This window comes from Nyctereutes procyonoides, unplaced genomic scaffold (genome assembly GCF_905146905.1).
Source record: "Nyctereutes procyonoides isolate TBG_1078 unplaced genomic scaffold, NYPRO_anot_genome, whole genome shotgun sequence".
Lineage (NCBI taxonomy): Eukaryota > Metazoa > Chordata > Mammalia > Carnivora > Canidae > Nyctereutes > Nyctereutes procyonoides.
The window spans coordinates 14,079,205-14,095,812 of NW_026575041.1; the positions used below are offsets into that span (position 1 = coordinate 14,079,205).

At 39.3% G+C, this 16,608-nt stretch overlaps 2 protein-coding genes and 1 pseudogene across 3 annotated transcripts in view; 1 reads left to right on the plus strand and 2 right to left on the minus strand.

The window, feature by feature from the left end:
• The first annotated feature begins 209 nt into the window (after window positions 1–209).
• The window catches only part of CCDC81 (coiled-coil domain containing 81), a 42,022-nt gene continuing 25,623 nt past the window's right edge, over window positions 210–16,608 (plus strand). Inside the window, exons 1-5 of one of the 2 annotated variants that reach the window (XM_055320655.1) lie at window positions 210–288; window positions 7,759–7,820; window positions 9,198–9,354; window positions 13,444–13,700; window positions 16,509–16,588. In XM_055320655.1, coding sequence (XP_055176630.1) covers window positions 210–288; window positions 7,759–7,820; window positions 9,198–9,354; window positions 13,444–13,700; window positions 16,509–16,588 — 635 coding nt within the window. Of the gene's footprint in view, window positions 289–7,758; window positions 7,821–9,197; window positions 9,355–13,443; window positions 13,701–16,506; window positions 16,589–16,608 lie in introns of both variants that reach the window. The other variant, XM_055320656.1, reaches the window with a different exon arrangement.
• Window positions 4,551–4,953, minus strand: LOC129506717 (NHP2-like protein 1). Its single transcript, XM_055320657.1, has one exon. It carries the CDS (start codon window positions 4,935–4,937, stop codon window positions 4,551–4,553), a length of 387 nt encoding a protein of 128 aa, XP_055176632.1. The 5' UTR covers window positions 4,938–4,953.
• Window positions 5,551–5,799, minus strand: LOC129506566 (thymosin beta-4-like; annotated as a pseudogene).

The following is a 16,608-nucleotide window of genomic DNA, read 5'->3' on the forward strand; positions in this document are numbered from 1 at the left end:
AGGAACCAGGGCAGTGGGAGGCACAGCGAGAAAGAACACTTAAGAAAGAAGGAAAAAATAAAATCAAGATTTGGTAATTTTTACTTTTAAGAGACATCCGTAGCTCTGTGGAGAAGGGATTGGAGGGTGGGAAAAATCACTTTTGTACAAACTCCATAAAAAGAAGAGACCTGTTGAGGACTGAGCACCCATCCAACTAGAAAGCTGCGATGTTGGACACTATCATCCCTTCCATGCAGGACCTGGGCAGGCAGGTGCTGCCTACCCTGCTGTCGCTCAGCCAGGAGGGTAAGTACTTGATAAGGGGCTGGATCTTCACCTGCTGCCAGGAGGAGGTGGAAAACCTCCTTCCCTATCCACTGGAGTGGCTATGTTGTCTTGGAAACGGGCTGGTAATCTCAGCAGGCTCATATTGGATACCCAGAGACAGTTTCTTTATTGACTGCCTTAATGAGGGAAAGGGGCCAACTGAGGATTTTGATAAAAGAGATAATGTATTAACTTGGGGACTAGGGCAAAGTAAGTGCTCAACAAATGTTAGCTAAAAGCAACCACCCCAAATGGCTGCTCCTCAGACATCATGCAAAGAAAACGGGTCAGGTGATGCAGGGCCTAGTAATCATATTAAAGATGGTAGCCTTTATTTTAAGCCTGACTGAAGGCTGTTGAGTGTTTTGCATGGGGCTAAAGGAGGAGTTGAATGACATGATCAAGTTTGTGTTTTGAGAAGATTGCTCTGGATGCAAAGTGGAGAATGAACTGGAGTGTCAAGAATGCCTAGAACAGTAACTTAAGTGAAAGTGAATAGTAGTTTGGTCTAAAATGGTAGCAGTAAAAGTGGAGAGAAGTAGACAGACCGAAAGGCTATTTACAGGTAAACTCTACAGGTAGTGGACTGGATAGGAGGGTGGGAGAGGAAGGAAGTTTCAAGGATGAGTTCTGAGTTCCTGGCTCATATAACTGAATAGATGGTGGTGCCAGTCATTGAGATCAAAACCCTGGCTAACAGCATAAGATTCAAGGGAAGGAAGATCCTGTTTTGAGCACATGAAGTGTCTTTTGTGAGATATCCAAAGAAGCAGTTGGATACACATGTCTAGAACCTGAAAACAGGGAGGGTGTCTGGGCTTCTAAAAAAAAACACGTGGGAGTCATCAGCATATTGGCAGTCATTAAAGCCCTGGGTATGGATGTGACTGCCTAAACAGAGTCTGGGGTGAAGACCGAAGGCTGAGGGCTGTACCTTTGAAAATTCCAACACTTAATGGCTGAGTTGAGGAAGATTACCTTACAAAGGAGACAGAGAAGAAATGGCTAGACAGGTAGGAAGAGAACCCAGGAGACAGTAGTGTGGAGCCAATGGAGAGGTGTTTAAAGGAGGAGAGAGCGATCACCAGTGTTAGATAAGACTGAAGGGTGGGAGAGGTGAAAATTAAACATATCTATTGAATTTATGGACAAGGGGACCATTGGGGACCTCTCAGCAAGAGCTTTATTGGTTGAACAACAGAAACACAAGTCAAATGACTACTTATTAACGTTCACAAATGAACCATTGTAAGGAGATGAGGATGAACTTTCAATCTCAGCAAAACACATAAATTAACTTTTCATCATTGTATATATCAAGTTCTGTTGCTTCCACGTGTTTCACCAAAGTTTACTATAATGTAATTAGGGTACTTAGAATGCCCAGTCATCATTTAATGGATGAGAACTGTTCAAATTATTGAAGACTACATATAGCTAGCCATCTGCAGAGGCAGGAAGGCCACACATTGATCTTTCCATTGCAGTGTGCTCTGGGAGTATGTTTCTTTGTTCAAATCACTCTTGGATATTTTGCTTTTTTGTGTCAGTATTTTAATTTTAGAAGAGGTCTTATGAAGTCAGGGAACTTTTATATTTGGCATTAATATCTATTTCAAGCATATATTATCCTATAATTTACATAATGGACACTTAGTTCCTTTTTATAATGATCATATGTAAAATAAGTATTCCTGCTACTTGGCACTGTGTTTAAAAATATGGTTTTGAATGCATAAAACGTTTAGAATTGGAAGTCAAATGATGGTTGAACTGAGTATAGAAGGAATGTCCAGGGATTATTTCTTTATAATATTGATTCTTGGTATTTCAGTATTTGATTAAAATAAACAACCCCAGGTTTCTCTAAAATATAAAAGTAGCATATTCTTTAACTTGTGTTTTAGACTGGATTACAATTTCTATTTTGAGATTTAGTGATGTCCTCTGACTTTGGGATGTCAGAAAAATCAAAGTTAAAAATCATAGTTTGTGAGATTTTCAAATCCATCTATTCCAGTTGAAGTGCAAGACCCTAAAGCTGCCTAAAGGAAATGATGTGCAGGTTTTCTTTGTCTTCAGTAAGAAGTAGCAAATTTCAGTTTAGAGTTATAGACTCTCCTCTTACATAATTTTATCCATTAGATTGTATAGCGTAAAACAACATGACTTGAATATACCATCCAAGTGAAGACAGATGATCCTCAAATTTCCAGTTAAGCTCCATCAAGTCTTTTCATTAGGGTTTGCTTGCAAGCGATATAGTTTCTCCTGGCTCTAATTAAATCATTTCCTTTTGGAATAGATTGCTTTCCTGAAATTTGAGTTATGTATCATGAGTCTAGGTGAAATGACTTAACAGTTTGGACTTAGTAACTTTGAAAGATCTCTGTGTAAATCCGGGTATGGAGATTCTGTATTATTAGTAATTTAATGACATTTTTGGTCATGATGAAAAATTTTATTTAGTATACAATTGGGATTGGTTGAAAGATCTTCTTAGTTCTTAGCAGCCAGAAGTAGAATTCTTTTGTCTATCGTAGTGGGAAGGAGTGGGGAATACAGTAGGATAGAGCAGGGTAGAGAAAATACTTAGTGATAATAAACTGTGTTTCTGTGATTTAGTGTGAAGGGAAGAATCACTTGGCTTACTGTAGCATGCAGCCCTAGTTTTCTTGGTGGGTAAGTGAATTTCCATCAGCCAACTTATTCCCAGACGCCCATGAGAATCACTGGTAATTCTCATTGCCTAACCTATTCCTTTTACGGCATATTAATAAAAATACTTATAACCTTGATATTCTGGAATTAAAAGACTGCAATTTCCCTGCTTTAGGTAGTGGTTTAAGCCATTAGAAATAAAAATTATACCAATAAATCAAGCAGTTTCCAAAGTTGGGAAAGAATTGGTCTTTTGTCACCAACTGTATCCATATTCCAATGTGGCAACCTGGTAAATGTCACTGTTTTTGATCTTTTGTTTGGAGAATTAAAACATAAGACTCTTGATTTCCTCATTGGAAGGTATCTTTTTTTTTTTTAAAGAAAAGTATTTTTTTTAAAGATTTTATTTATTTGAGAGAGAGAAAGAGAGCACATACTTGCCCATGAGCAGGGGGAGAGGCAGAGGGAGAGAAAGTTAAGCAGATTCCATGCTGAGTGCAGAGCCCAACATGGGGCTCAATCCCACAACCCTGAGATCCTGACCTGAGCCAAAATCAGGAGTCAGATACTGAACTAACTGAGCCACTCAGGCACCCCTGGAAAGTATCTTTTTTTTTTTAATTGGAATATGAATATATTTCTTTATTAGGATGCTCACAAGATTGACACACTAGCACTGTCCTTCTGACGTGATAAAGAATACATACATCTGACCCACATTCTGGCAAGAAACAGGCATAAGGGCTCTCAGAGCTGGTACCAAGTGTCCATTGAAGACAACTCCATTCCCCAGAGAGGATGTTTCCTTGATTCCAATGTCTCTGCTGTAGCTTCCAGTCAGGGCTCTGTGACTTGCTCAGACTTCATTCCAGCGTCAGTGGACCCTCTTTTTTTCCCTAGCCACTTCTCAACTCCTTACATCAGCTGCCCCATGTCTAACTCACCCAGGTGGCCTCTGGAATTTTGCAGCACATCTCTTTGGTATGCTGCTGCCCTGCCACCCTCAGGGGCATGGTTGGGATTTGGGGGAAAGGGAAACATCACATTACCAAAACAAACAGCAGGAGCATATTGGCAAATGACACTTGGACACACATCTAACAACCTCAAAGAATACATGCTTTCTCCCCTAATGATCCATAATCCCCTAGAGACCAAACACATATGGAATGATTCTGTACTCCAGGCACAAAGGATACAAAGTGAATGGTGTTCACATCCACCATGTCCTACACGCAACAGGAAGTGAGCTCGAACCAGATCTCTAACGAGGCTCTTCCCTGGATCTGAATGGTGTCACCACTCTGTTTCTGCCTGTTCTCGGCATTAGTTCATTTTTCAAAAGGGAGGATAGGATGGTAGAGAGAGAGTAGAATGGGAGACAGAGGTGGGGTGGGGGATTAATATACAGAGAACGATCTGTAAAACCAAAATAATACAAAAATGCAAAACCCGGATTTAGTACTAGAATATAACAAGAGAAGGCAGCTGGAGAAACTACATGCGAACAGACGATATGATACACAGCCCCAGGGGGAGGGCTGGACTCAGTGAGGAGTGGGACAGAGGCCAGTGGTTTACACTAAGAGCCTTTCAATGGACTGCTGAATGGACTGGATCTGCTGCTTCAGCTGCGAGCCTCCTTTGATGGTGACAGAACAGGCAATGACAGGCCTGGACACCCCACAGGCTCGCCCGAGGGCCTGCTTGGAGCGCACAAACACGTAGGGCACGTTCTTATCTTCCCACAGCAGCGGAAGGTGCAGGATGATTTCCAGGGGCTCAGCGTCTGCAGCCATCACGATGAACTCAGAGATGCCTCTGTTGAGGGTTTTGGTGGCTTCGTTGGCTCCTTTCCGAAGCTGCTTGTAGTTACAGGACTGCTGAACAAGGTCCAGTAGTTTCTTGGTGAGGTGGGCATCTGCAAGGGGGTAGGCCTTCGGATTTACATCAGCCTCAGTCATCGCGCCTGCCTCGGTGGTCTCCTCTGGAAAGTATCTTTATAAGCTGAAACCCACCTTGGGGTCCAAGTTCCTGCTCCGCTGTGTCGGGTATACTTGGACCCAAGCTCGAGCTTCTAAATAAACATTCGTGTGTTTGGGAAAAAAAAAAAAAGTATCTTTAATACATAATTAGGTTTGGAATGGAGATGTCAAGACAGACTTAATTTTCTGCATTTCCTTTTTTCCTTTTCTAGGCTTAAATTTTTTATTTGCGTATTAAAAAATTGTACTTTCCCAGAATTAAAATCATTTGAACAAAAAAATAGCATTCTGATTAAACTGCATTTTATAGCCTGCAGGACACCTCAGACCAGCTTCATTTTTAGATTTTACTGTTCTCCCACCCAGCTTCTTCCATTACCAAGATCCAAGTTCTTTTCCTTCCCTGCCAGCCAGCCAGGCAGATGGAAGAGGCAAGTGGCTTTCGTTGTCAGTAGTTCTCGATTCTTTGGTGTCAAAAGGGGCAGCATAGTCATTTAAACTTGATCCAACTTCTTTGCATCTGACAAAGTTAAATAGCTAAAAGAAGGCACTACTTGTGGAACGTGTGGTGCATACTGGCATGCGTGCCTCATTAAGATTCGCCTGCTTGCTTCTTCTGTTCAGTCGTTTCTTTTGAAAGCAGTGAGTTTTTCTCCTGCCTTTCTGTCTTCTTCAATTTCAACGTATCAAATTTCTCACTCTAAGCCATATTGGGTTTGTCAGACTTGGTTGCAGAGGAAGTGGAGCAAGGCGCAGGAGCCAGTGAAGTCTGGTTTGCACAGTGGCCACCGCCAAGTCTCTGTATTTCTAAATATTAGTTATACCTAGAGTATACCTTCATATCACATTTTTAACTAGTTATTGGCAGCTACTTATTTTTCTACCAGTTTTTCTCTGGGGGGTGGGTGGGCGGAAACACAGCTCAGAACAAGAAAAACAAAGAAGACCTCTCTCTGATCATTCAAAGCAGAAGTTAGAAGTCTGTGCACTGATTCAAAGTAAAGGCCCTTGGGTCCCGACCCAAAGGTCTGTTGTTAAAAATTATTGTTTTAGACATAATATTAGTATATTTGTTGAAATAAAAAACATAGATCAGAAGCAGTAAATTAGGATTAGGGAGGGGTTCTGCAGAGCACTAGCAGCAGAGAGAGGTGACAGCTGGTAGTCTAAGAGTAACAAATGAGAATGAAAAGTAAGTCAAGGGGTGCCTGGGTGGCTCAGTCAGTTAAGTGTCTACCTTCCGCTCAAGTCATGATACCGGGGTCCTGGGATTGGGCCCCCTGCTCAGAGGGAGTCTGCTTCTTCCTCTCCCCATCCTTCACTTGTGCTCCTTTCCTCTCCCTCTCTCTCTAACAAATAGATAAAATAATTTTTTAAAAAGCAAATAAAAAATAAAAAATATGGTGATCATTTTGCAATATATACAAATAGCGAATCATGTTGTACACCTGAAACTAACATAAATCTTTTTAAAAAAAGATTTTATTTATTTATTCACGAGAGACACAGAGAAAGAGAGGAAGAGACAGAGGCAGAAGGAGAAGCAGGCTCCATGCAGGGCGCCCGATGCAGGACTCGATCCTGGGACCATGCCCTGAGTTGAAGGCAGATGCTTAACTGCTGAGCCACCTAGGCGTCCCTAAATCAACATAATCTTATGTGTCAATAGAATCTCAATTAAAAAAATATATTGTTTTACAGGTTAGTAAGTCTGTTATATCGGCGTTAAGACATTTTAAAAAATACTGAAAGCTACTACATACTACTCAGTGTTGATAGATTCAGTGCACCAACCAATATAGGTCCCTGCTGTCATGGAGTTTATCATATGGGCAAGGTTGTGGAAAAAGATGATAAATGAGTGTGTACACACACACACACCCACACACACATGCAATCTCTATAAAGAGCACCCCGCCCCCTGCGAAAAAAGAGAATTAAGCAAAAACAGAAGTATAGAAACAGTTAATGTACAGACAACAGCCTTTCATGCCTTAATGGTGCTTGCCTTTATTTCTGTGTTATATAATGGTATAAGAATGAAGGTTTATATTGCTCAGATGCCACAGAGTAGACACTCCTTAAATAATTTTTGAATGGGTCATTAAGAAAAGGTGAGAGTGAAATAAGTAATGGGGATTAAGGGGTGCACTTATGATGAGCACCAGGTGTTGTATGGAAGTGCTGAAACACTAAATTGTACACTAGAAACTAACATTACACTGTATGTTAACTAACTGGAATTTAAATAAAAACTTTAAAAAAGGCTAGATTATACTTGGTTAGCTCTATTTATAGAATAAGAGGAACTCTGTCACACTTTTATAATTTTTTTTTTATTTATGATAGTCACAGAGAGAGAGAGGCAGAGACACAGGCAGAGTGAGAAGCAGGCTCCATGCACCGGGAGCCTAACGTGGGATTCGATCCCGGGTCTCCAGGATCGCGCCCTGGGCCAAAGGCAGGCGCCAAACCGCTGCGCCACCCGGGGATCCCCTGTCACACTTTTATAGAATTTCCTTTATTGAGTAAAAGGAAATGTGTGACAGAGTTTCCTCTATCCTAGAAAGAATTTATTCAAAAGTTTGTTTATTATTATTAGGCACATTTTGGAACTTAAAAGGTGAGCTTTAGTCACTAGGAAAATTAATTTTGGGGAATGACCTTATTTTCTGTTAATTCTGAATTAATTAGGAATTAGTATTATTTGATTCTGCATTTCATATTTACTTTTTATTTACTAGGACTAGATAGTAGTACATGAGAGCTTAAAATATTTTTTATTTCCTTTGAATTTCAGAAGTCTCTACTATCTGGGCGAATGTTTCAGGATTTGTGGAACGGCAGCTATCCCTACACAAGGTAAGATTTATACTTCAGGTTTAATGCAAGAGTCCAAAAGGTCTTTCCTCCTTAGTCTTGTATAATTTTACTGTGAGCAAGATAGCTTTCCAATTTAACTTTCAGTCCTGTAATTTTATGATATACTTATGGATAATAGATTTAACAAACATGGATTTTATTCTTAGGTAATGAATTTGTAAAAGTTTTGCTCTTGTAGTGATAGCAAGCAGAACACTGATTAGCCTGGCCATGTGTAGAGGAACTAGATGTATTCTGTTTTTCTGTGACCTGATAGTTGCTGGCATAGCTGTAGAAGGATATGCTGTTTCCTATCTTGCGCCTTTACATGGAATGGGTTTTAACTGAAGTACAAGAAGACAATCAGGGACTGAACTCAACTTGCCAAAAATGAGGAACTTTGCCCAGCTTTGAATTTGGATGTGATAAAACTGAACAGAATCTTGAGGAGTTTGGAGGGAGCTGGGAAATTGTGGAACTTTTATATGCTACCCAGAGGTCCCAATATGACTGATAGCCCTTCGGCTAAATTCATCCTTCAGAATTACTTTGTTTGGTCTGATATTTGAATTAGTCACCACCACCTAAAATTTGGACAGTTTATATGAAATTTTGGATCTGTTTCAATCTTTTCTTGAAAAATCAGCAGATTTAATAATACCGGTTTTCCATTCCTGCACAATGACACTGGGCTGGAGCCAACAATGGGCTCTTGCCTTTGGATAGGGTTTGTACTTTCTGGCTACTGCGTCCTCTGATTGGCTACCTTCACTCCCTTACATTCTTTCATGGCGCCTGTAGGCATTTGTAATCCTTGAGGTATGATATTTCCAGGGAGACAGAGACCTAGTTTGAGAGCCAAAAGCATTTGCTTCTACCCATCAGCCAAGATCACTACACTGCAGCATATGCCTTGGATGCTGGATTGTCTGATTTTAAATAAGAGACAAAACCTAAAAGAGGGAATGAGAAAGCAGAGATTCTTATGGCCTCTTAAATTCCTTCTCTGTATGGCAAATGATTAAAATTTAGAATTTCACACAATTTAGGACAAGAGGAATCTTAAACATAGATTAAAAGTAGCTGCAGCCTCCATACAAGCTTTCTTAGTCTTCACAGCCTTTGAATGATAATGGAGATGGGGGATCTGATGTCAGAAGTATTGCAGATCAATATATTATTACATTTATACTTAAATGAAAACTTAGAGTCATAACATACTATAGCTGTAAGAGATTGTAGAGATCATTAACTATTTAAGGCTTACTTCTTTTCATGTTTTTTTTGGATAACGGTACAAAGGGTTATTTTTCTTTACCCCTTCAGTGAATTCTGATTGCTGCTCTTTTTTTTTTTGCCCCCTCCTTTTTCTTTTAGGGGGTTCAGATTCCAGGACTTGGAACTTTCACTTTCACGAGACAAAAACTTGAGGTGGGAAACAACAAGTTTATTCTGATTCAGAGGCCCATGTTTATCATGGCAGAGAAGTTAGTACAGATTCATGGACTCAAACAAAACAAAATATATATTCCTGGTAAATCTCTTCAATATTTAAGACTTTCTCAGAAAATAACTGGCATGGTGATGAAAATGAAAGGGCAAAGTTTGTTCACATGCTGTTTTATCAGTTTCTGATTTGAGGAGCTCACTTTTCAGGTGGTACCTTTGGAAGAGGAAGGGGCCAACACAGGAAATGATATACAGTCTTCCTTGCAGGCCATTTTATACCTTAGTAGCTTCAGAGCCAGGCATGGGAAGACTTAATGTGATATCAAGGCAAATTTATATAAATACCTCTTTACAGAATTGTACAGGCTTTATTCATATTTTTAGGCCTTCAGAAGTTAAAAGTGGCTATAAAGAAAAAGTTAATTAGGTCTCTGGTTAGAATTACAGTCTGTATTAGCTATGAAAAAGATCACTAACTGTTTTTCTATCATATATAATCTAAATTATTAGAATTTAAAAGTGAGAAGGTTAATAATTCCATAAGGACTTAATGAATACCTTGTATACTTCTCACACCCTAAAGTCTTCCTTCCTTCTCCCTGATTCTTTCTCTTTTCCTTCCTTTCTACCTTCTTTCCACAAATATTTACTGAGGACCAACTATGTGTTAGGCCTTGTTCCAAGAGCTTGAGATATAGTGGTAAACAAAACAGACATGACACCTGACACAGGCTGCTTGCTTACATTCCAGCTTTGGTGTATGGACTTCGTGATAGTTGCCCTGGTTACTTAGGGGCTTTGGGGCTTCCTTCCTGATTTTTGGGCTGTGTTTCTTTTGACCTTCCTTATCATCCCCTCTTGCATCAGACTCATACAGAGTCTGGATAAAGAGAGATAGCCTACCCCCAATGTCAGCAGGTGAAAAGGCTAAAACTTGCTTTTATGTTAACTTCCCCAAAAGTTAATTTTCAGAGTAACTTCCCACCAAAAAATGAAAGATTGGGAAAACAATACAAACAAATTGTACTTAGAATTCATTATGTACATAAACTATATGGTAGATTTGATGGACTTTTCAGCCAATTCTACCTAGAGTTTTATGGACATATAATATCTTAATTCATCAAAACCTACCAAATAAAGTGAAAATAAGGCCAACTTTTTTTTTTTTAACAAAAATATTTGCTCCATAGAATTAGTTTTCCATCTTGGATCTCATAGTATAGTCCAAAAAAAGTAGTTTAGATCCAGGATGCCTGGGTAGTTCAGTCTTAAGTATCTGCCTCCAGCTCAGGTTATGATATCAGGGTCCTGGGATCAAGCTCCATGTCAGGCTCCCTGCTCAGCCAGGAGCCTGCTTCACTTTCTCCCTGTGCCCCTCCCTTGCTTGTGCTTTCTCTCTCTTGTGCTCTCTCTCTCAAATAAATAAAATCTTTAAAAAAAGATCCATAGTTATTTTTTTACAGGGTTGGATAATTAATTTTTAATTTTTTTACAAGGTTGAAGAAATTTCGGATTAAATATATATGCTTGAATTGATTCATAAGAACAATTCTGTCTACAGTTTAGCTTTGGGGGCTTATGATTCTTCATCATTAATTAACTAGGTAACTAAACATACAGTGATTCTTAAAGATTGTCAAGACAAGATCCTTGCTTTGAAGAGCTCAGAATTTAGCATGGGAAAGAAATATATAAGCAAGTGTTGCAACATGATTGAATGCTGTGAAAGCAACATTGATCAAAACTGGATCAAGTGCTAGGGGAGCTGAGAGGAGAACATGCTTAACTTTGCTCAGGGAAATTTAGGAAGATGACATATACCAGGAAGTCTTTTTTTTTTAAGATTTTATTTATTTATTCATGCGAGACACAGAGAGAGAGTGAGAGAGGCAGAGACACAGGCAGAGAGAGAAGCAGGCTCCATGCAGGGAGCCTGACGTGGGACCCGATCCTGGGAGTCCAGGATCATGCCCCAGGCTGAAGGCAGGCGTTAAACCCGCTGAGCCACTCAGTATACCAGGAAGTCTTAAAGGTTGATAGGACTTTGCTGGCAGAGAAGCTATGGAAAATATTTCAGGAATAATAGGAATAATTCAAGAATAAAAGAAAGAGTAAAGCCTATTATGAGAGTAACGGGTAGTTTTGTGTGGCTAGGGCATATGATTGTTGAGGCAAGTGGAAGATGGTAAGACAAAAATATTTGGTAGCAGTCAAATTGTAAAAGGCCTTAGACACTATGATAAGCACTTTGGAATTCATCTTATAGGCAATGAGGAGTCATTGAAAGTTTTTGCGCAGGGAATTATGTTAGTCCAGTTTTTAGTTTAGGAAGATAGCTCTTTTAATTACAGTAGTTTGGTGAAATATAGTAAAAGCCTGAATGAAGGCATTGGAAATCAGGAGGAAGATAAAGAAATCTATTCATGACATATTTCATATGGATTTCACTGCCAGTTGAGAGTGGTGGGTAGCAAGAAGAAGGAAGGTATTAAGGATGACTTAGATTTCTTAGAAAACAGATGTACATTCTTCTCATTAATGCCATAGGGAATGAAGGAGGAAAGAAGGTTGGGGTGGCAATGAAATAGTGAGTTCACTTTTGGTCATGTTACATTTGAAATTCCTGTAGAGATACTTAGGTGGAGATAATTCCCGAGTTTAGGAGAGGGGTGGGGACTAGAAATCAAGATTTAGATAAAGTTACCTGAGAGAAGATATGAAATAAGGGGAGGAGACAGACAAGGACAAAGTTTTGTCAAAAAAAACAAAACAAAACAAAACCAAACAACACAACAATAAAGCCCAATCTTATCAGAAGTAGAAGAGAAAGGAAGTCATCAAAGAAGACCAAGGAAGAGGAAATTGGAGAACCAAGAATAGTGCTATGGATACAAGAGCAAAGAGAGGGCATGGTCAACAGAAGTTACAGAAGATCATGAGAGTAAGAGTTGCAATACATTCATTGGCTTGTCCATCATGAGATGATAGTATCCTTACTGAGATACATCGGCTGAAAGACAGATGGAAGAGAGACATTAGATGAATGGGAAGGGACAATCTGGAGGCGGGTAATATAGCATTCTCTTTTAAGAAATTTACAAAAAATAAAGTGGATAGAGGTGGTATAGAATCACCATTAAATCATGCAGAAGACTATTGGCTGATATAGGGAAGCTTGTGTCCTGTAGAGATATTAATCCTTATCAGCCAGCACTATTGGACACTTGAAAAGCTATAAATTAATGCTTGCTGAATTAATGTTTAGAATATTCTTCTTTTTTTTAAAGATTGTATTTATTTATTCATGAGAGACAGAGAGGGAGGCAGAGACATAGGCAGACGGAAAAGCAGGCTCCTCACAGGAAGTCCCATGCAGGACTCGATTCCAGAACCCCAGGATCACACCCTGAGCCAAAGACAGATGCTCAACCGCTGAGCCACCCACGCGTCCCAGAATGTTCTTCTTTCTATCCTATTCCTCTATTAATGGGTCTTGTTTACTGCCTCTTTTTGGATTTATCATTTTGATCATCTTTATCATTTATCCCCTTTTCTGACTGGTGGTCTGTTGTAGTGGAATAGATTCTGCTTATTTTTATGCTAGATATAACCATATTCCTTCGCAATATCATTTATGGACTCATTAGGGAGGAAAAGCAAGTTATCCAGTCTGATATCCTCTAATAAAACATACTTTCATTTGAAGGTAACTTCTACTATCTTTTCAAAACACTTGACATTTATAGATATTTATAAATATAAATATATATAGATATAATATATATAGATATAGATATTTATAAACATTTAAAAACGGTGTAATAACTGGAGAAGATAGGCAAATACTGCTACAGTATGTCCTGAGAGATAAGGGGGCTGAAAACTTCAGAAAATTCTGATGAAGAGATGGAGTTAGTTATTACTGTGTCTCCAAGAGAAATAAAAGCTTGTCTGGAGTACTGCTTAGAAAGCTAATTGTTCTTATTTTGAGCAAAAATATACTTTTAGGGAAAATTGTGCTGATTAGTGTCTGTTAATAGGGTACAGCTAAGGGCTTCATGTGGACAATTCTATTTTTGAGTAGTGAGAATCATAATTATTTGTGAGTATATATGATATGTCCTTGTAATTTCCACTTCTTTTCCCCCCACCTTGTCTTTTTCCCCTCTAGGTGATATCCCGGTTGTTCCACTTAACTTTGTCATGATATCCCTGGAGGGTCCATTTAGCAGGGATACAGTGGAAGGATGTGTGAAGGAGACGTTGCTTTTTTTATCACGATCCATTTCCATCAAACAAAATGTGGAATTTACTTTCAAAGGAATTGGGGTCCTTGTGATTAGAGGCAACAAAGTGAAGATGAGATTTTATAAGGACTTCCTTTGTACGATGGATGGAACTGGGGCATTGGCAAAAGCTCTAGCAAATGTAAATTAACGTTTTCCTTCTCCAAACCCCTCTCCCAAGCATAGCTTTGAATTACTGTGTGTCATTATTGAGAGAAATTCAGGTTGAGGTGCACCTGGGTGGCTTAGTTGGTTAAACAACTGACTTTTAGTTTCAACTCAAGTCATGGGATACTAATCTATTGGGCTTCATGCTCAACAGGGAGTTCCTTTGAGATTCTTTCTCTCTCTCCCTCTGCCCTTCCCCTTGCTCACATGCACGTGTACTCTCTCTCTCTCAAATAAGTCAATCTTTAAAAAAGAAAAAGAAAATTTCATATTGACATATTTTAAATGGCTCTTACCCCAAGTGCAAAGAAGTACTTGTTTATAGATGATTTACTCTTTGACCAAAAGGTTAGAAGGGCAAAGAAACTATAATCTAAATTTTGAATTAATGCCAACTGAAAAATACAAATAGTAATAGAAACTCATAATTCTGAATATTTTATAGTACCTCATAGTTTAAAAATTCCTCCACATATATTATTTCATTTGAGTTTCAAAACAGTTGTAAAACTGGTATTATTATCATCCTGATTTTATAAATGAGAAAAATGGGGGCTCAGCTTATGTGGGAAGCCTGAAGTCAGGGTGCTAATGAGTGGTAGAATCAGACTCTCTAAATGTTTTTTTTTTGTTATAGTATTTTACTTAAAAATTTTTTTCAATGATTTTATTTATTAGAAATAGAGTGCATGCACACACACACACACACACAAGTGGGGGCAGGAAATGAGGGGCTGGGGGTGGGCAAAGGGAGAGGGACCTGGAGATCGTGACCTGAGCTGAAGGCAGATGCTCAACCCACTGAGCCACCCAGGCACCCTGGTTGTAGTATTTAATGTAATAATTTAATGTAGTATTTAAAGCCTACAATAAATCGAGTCATGGAAATGTGTCTTTAGCTTTTAATTTGCCATATTGTGGAACAGATTTCATAACTGACCCCATCATTGTTAACTATTCAGTAGCTGGTAAGGTGGACATAGCAGAGTTTAAGGAGGTGGTGAAACAGTCAATCAACAGAACTAACTGGATGCTTTGTGTGCCCTACGTACATTCCTGGCAACGACAAAGTTGATATAAGCTAATTAGATTATCATAGAATGCTGTATAATCCAAGTCCCATAGAGCAAAAGCCAAAGCCTGAGTTTTAACCAAAAGTGTGTAAATATGGTCGAATTCTACCCTCAAATTTCTCCTTTCAGGGAGCTCTGGGATGGGGACTTAAGAGTTGTGCATACTGAGGCTTTGGTGTTTTTTCCATGATCTGGCTCCATGCAGGGCTTTAAGGAGAGGAACCAACCCCGTGTGTGTGTGTGTGTGTGTGTGTGTGTGTGTGTGTGTGTGTGAAGTAGACACACACAAGGGTAGAACCCTCTCTTTTTTTTCCATTAAAAACACATGGAAGCAAAGCCAAAGCACTGGCCCATCTCTAATCTTCAGGGATTCTATGAAACTTTGTAGCTTTAATAATGTGTTTAGAAGAGAGGACAGCATTTTAATTGGCCTGCTGCACTCTAAGACATAACTTTTTAGGACTGTTTTCCAGAAGTCGGCCTGAGAGAGATTCTATGAAGAAAGGATCTGGAGGCCAAAGCAGATGGCAAACTGCTACATGTATCACCCTCATGGACAGAGGAACAAAGCACATAGGCATATTAAAGGGTCTGAGAAGTCGGGCTGGAAAGAAGCCACTTTAACTGAATCATGAATAATGGAACTTTAGTTTAATCCTATATTGATAACATCTATAAAACACATTTTGAAAAATTGCTGTAAAGTGGTGAGAGTGATTGTTTTCCCCTCAGATGTCCCATAACTTAAACCTCAGGGCTGTCTTGCAGAATGGTTCTCTTGGGAAGCTGTGGGTTTATTTCACTGATGCTGCTTTTGCTGGAAACATATTTAAAATCTCTTTTTTGAAATTCCCTTTAAGGGGATCCCTGGGTGGCTCGGCGGTTTGGCGCCTGCCTTTGGCCCAGGGCGCGATCCTGGAGTCCTGGGATCGAGTCCCACATCGGGCTCCCGGCATGGAGCCTGCTTCTCCATCTGCCTGTGTCTCTGCCTCTCTCTCTCTCTCTCTCTCTTTCTCTCTATCATGAATAAATAAATAAAATCTTAAAAAAAAGAAATTCCTTTTAATATCTTTTGTAAACCATATCGTTAATGCCAAAATAATTTTGCATATTCTCCTACACTAGGATAATGTCATAATGTGATTATTGTATAATGTAATAATAATTATAATAGCTATTTGTTGAGTGCTTATTATGTGCGAGCCACTTACATATAGTACCTCATAAAAATCCTATGAATTATATCTTATTGTTATCCCCATTTACCCAGGGTCTAAGGCTACATAACTGTTAACAGTATGGGGATGTGAACGTGAATCCACCCGACTTCAAGTCCTGCTCTTAACCACCCAATTTCGGAATTATTTGGGTCAAGAGTGAAATTAGCCTCATTTTCCTGATAGTTTCTATAAGTTGGCTCTCAAAGATGTATAAAGGAAGCCATAAACTCCGAATGCAATTTCCACAGAGGAGATGGTTTGAGAAAAGGCAGCATCGGTGGAATTGGTATGGGACTACCCAGGGTGATAAATGAGATAATTCCCCATTGGATTTTAAGCTCTAGACTTTAAGCACTCAAAAAAACCCAAACAACAATAGAGTTCCATGGTAACCTTGCATTTGAGATAGCCTGAAGTGTGATTTGTCTGTGTCCTGGACCATCACCCCAGGTGTAACCCTTGTAACCCTTCTCTATCTCTGTCCTCCAGAGGCCTGATACTGTGGACTCCGTGTTGTCTAGCAGAGAGATCTTAGGGAAGCGACCCAACAGTGTGCTTGCATTTCCAAGGTCAGTGCTTTGCTCCACAG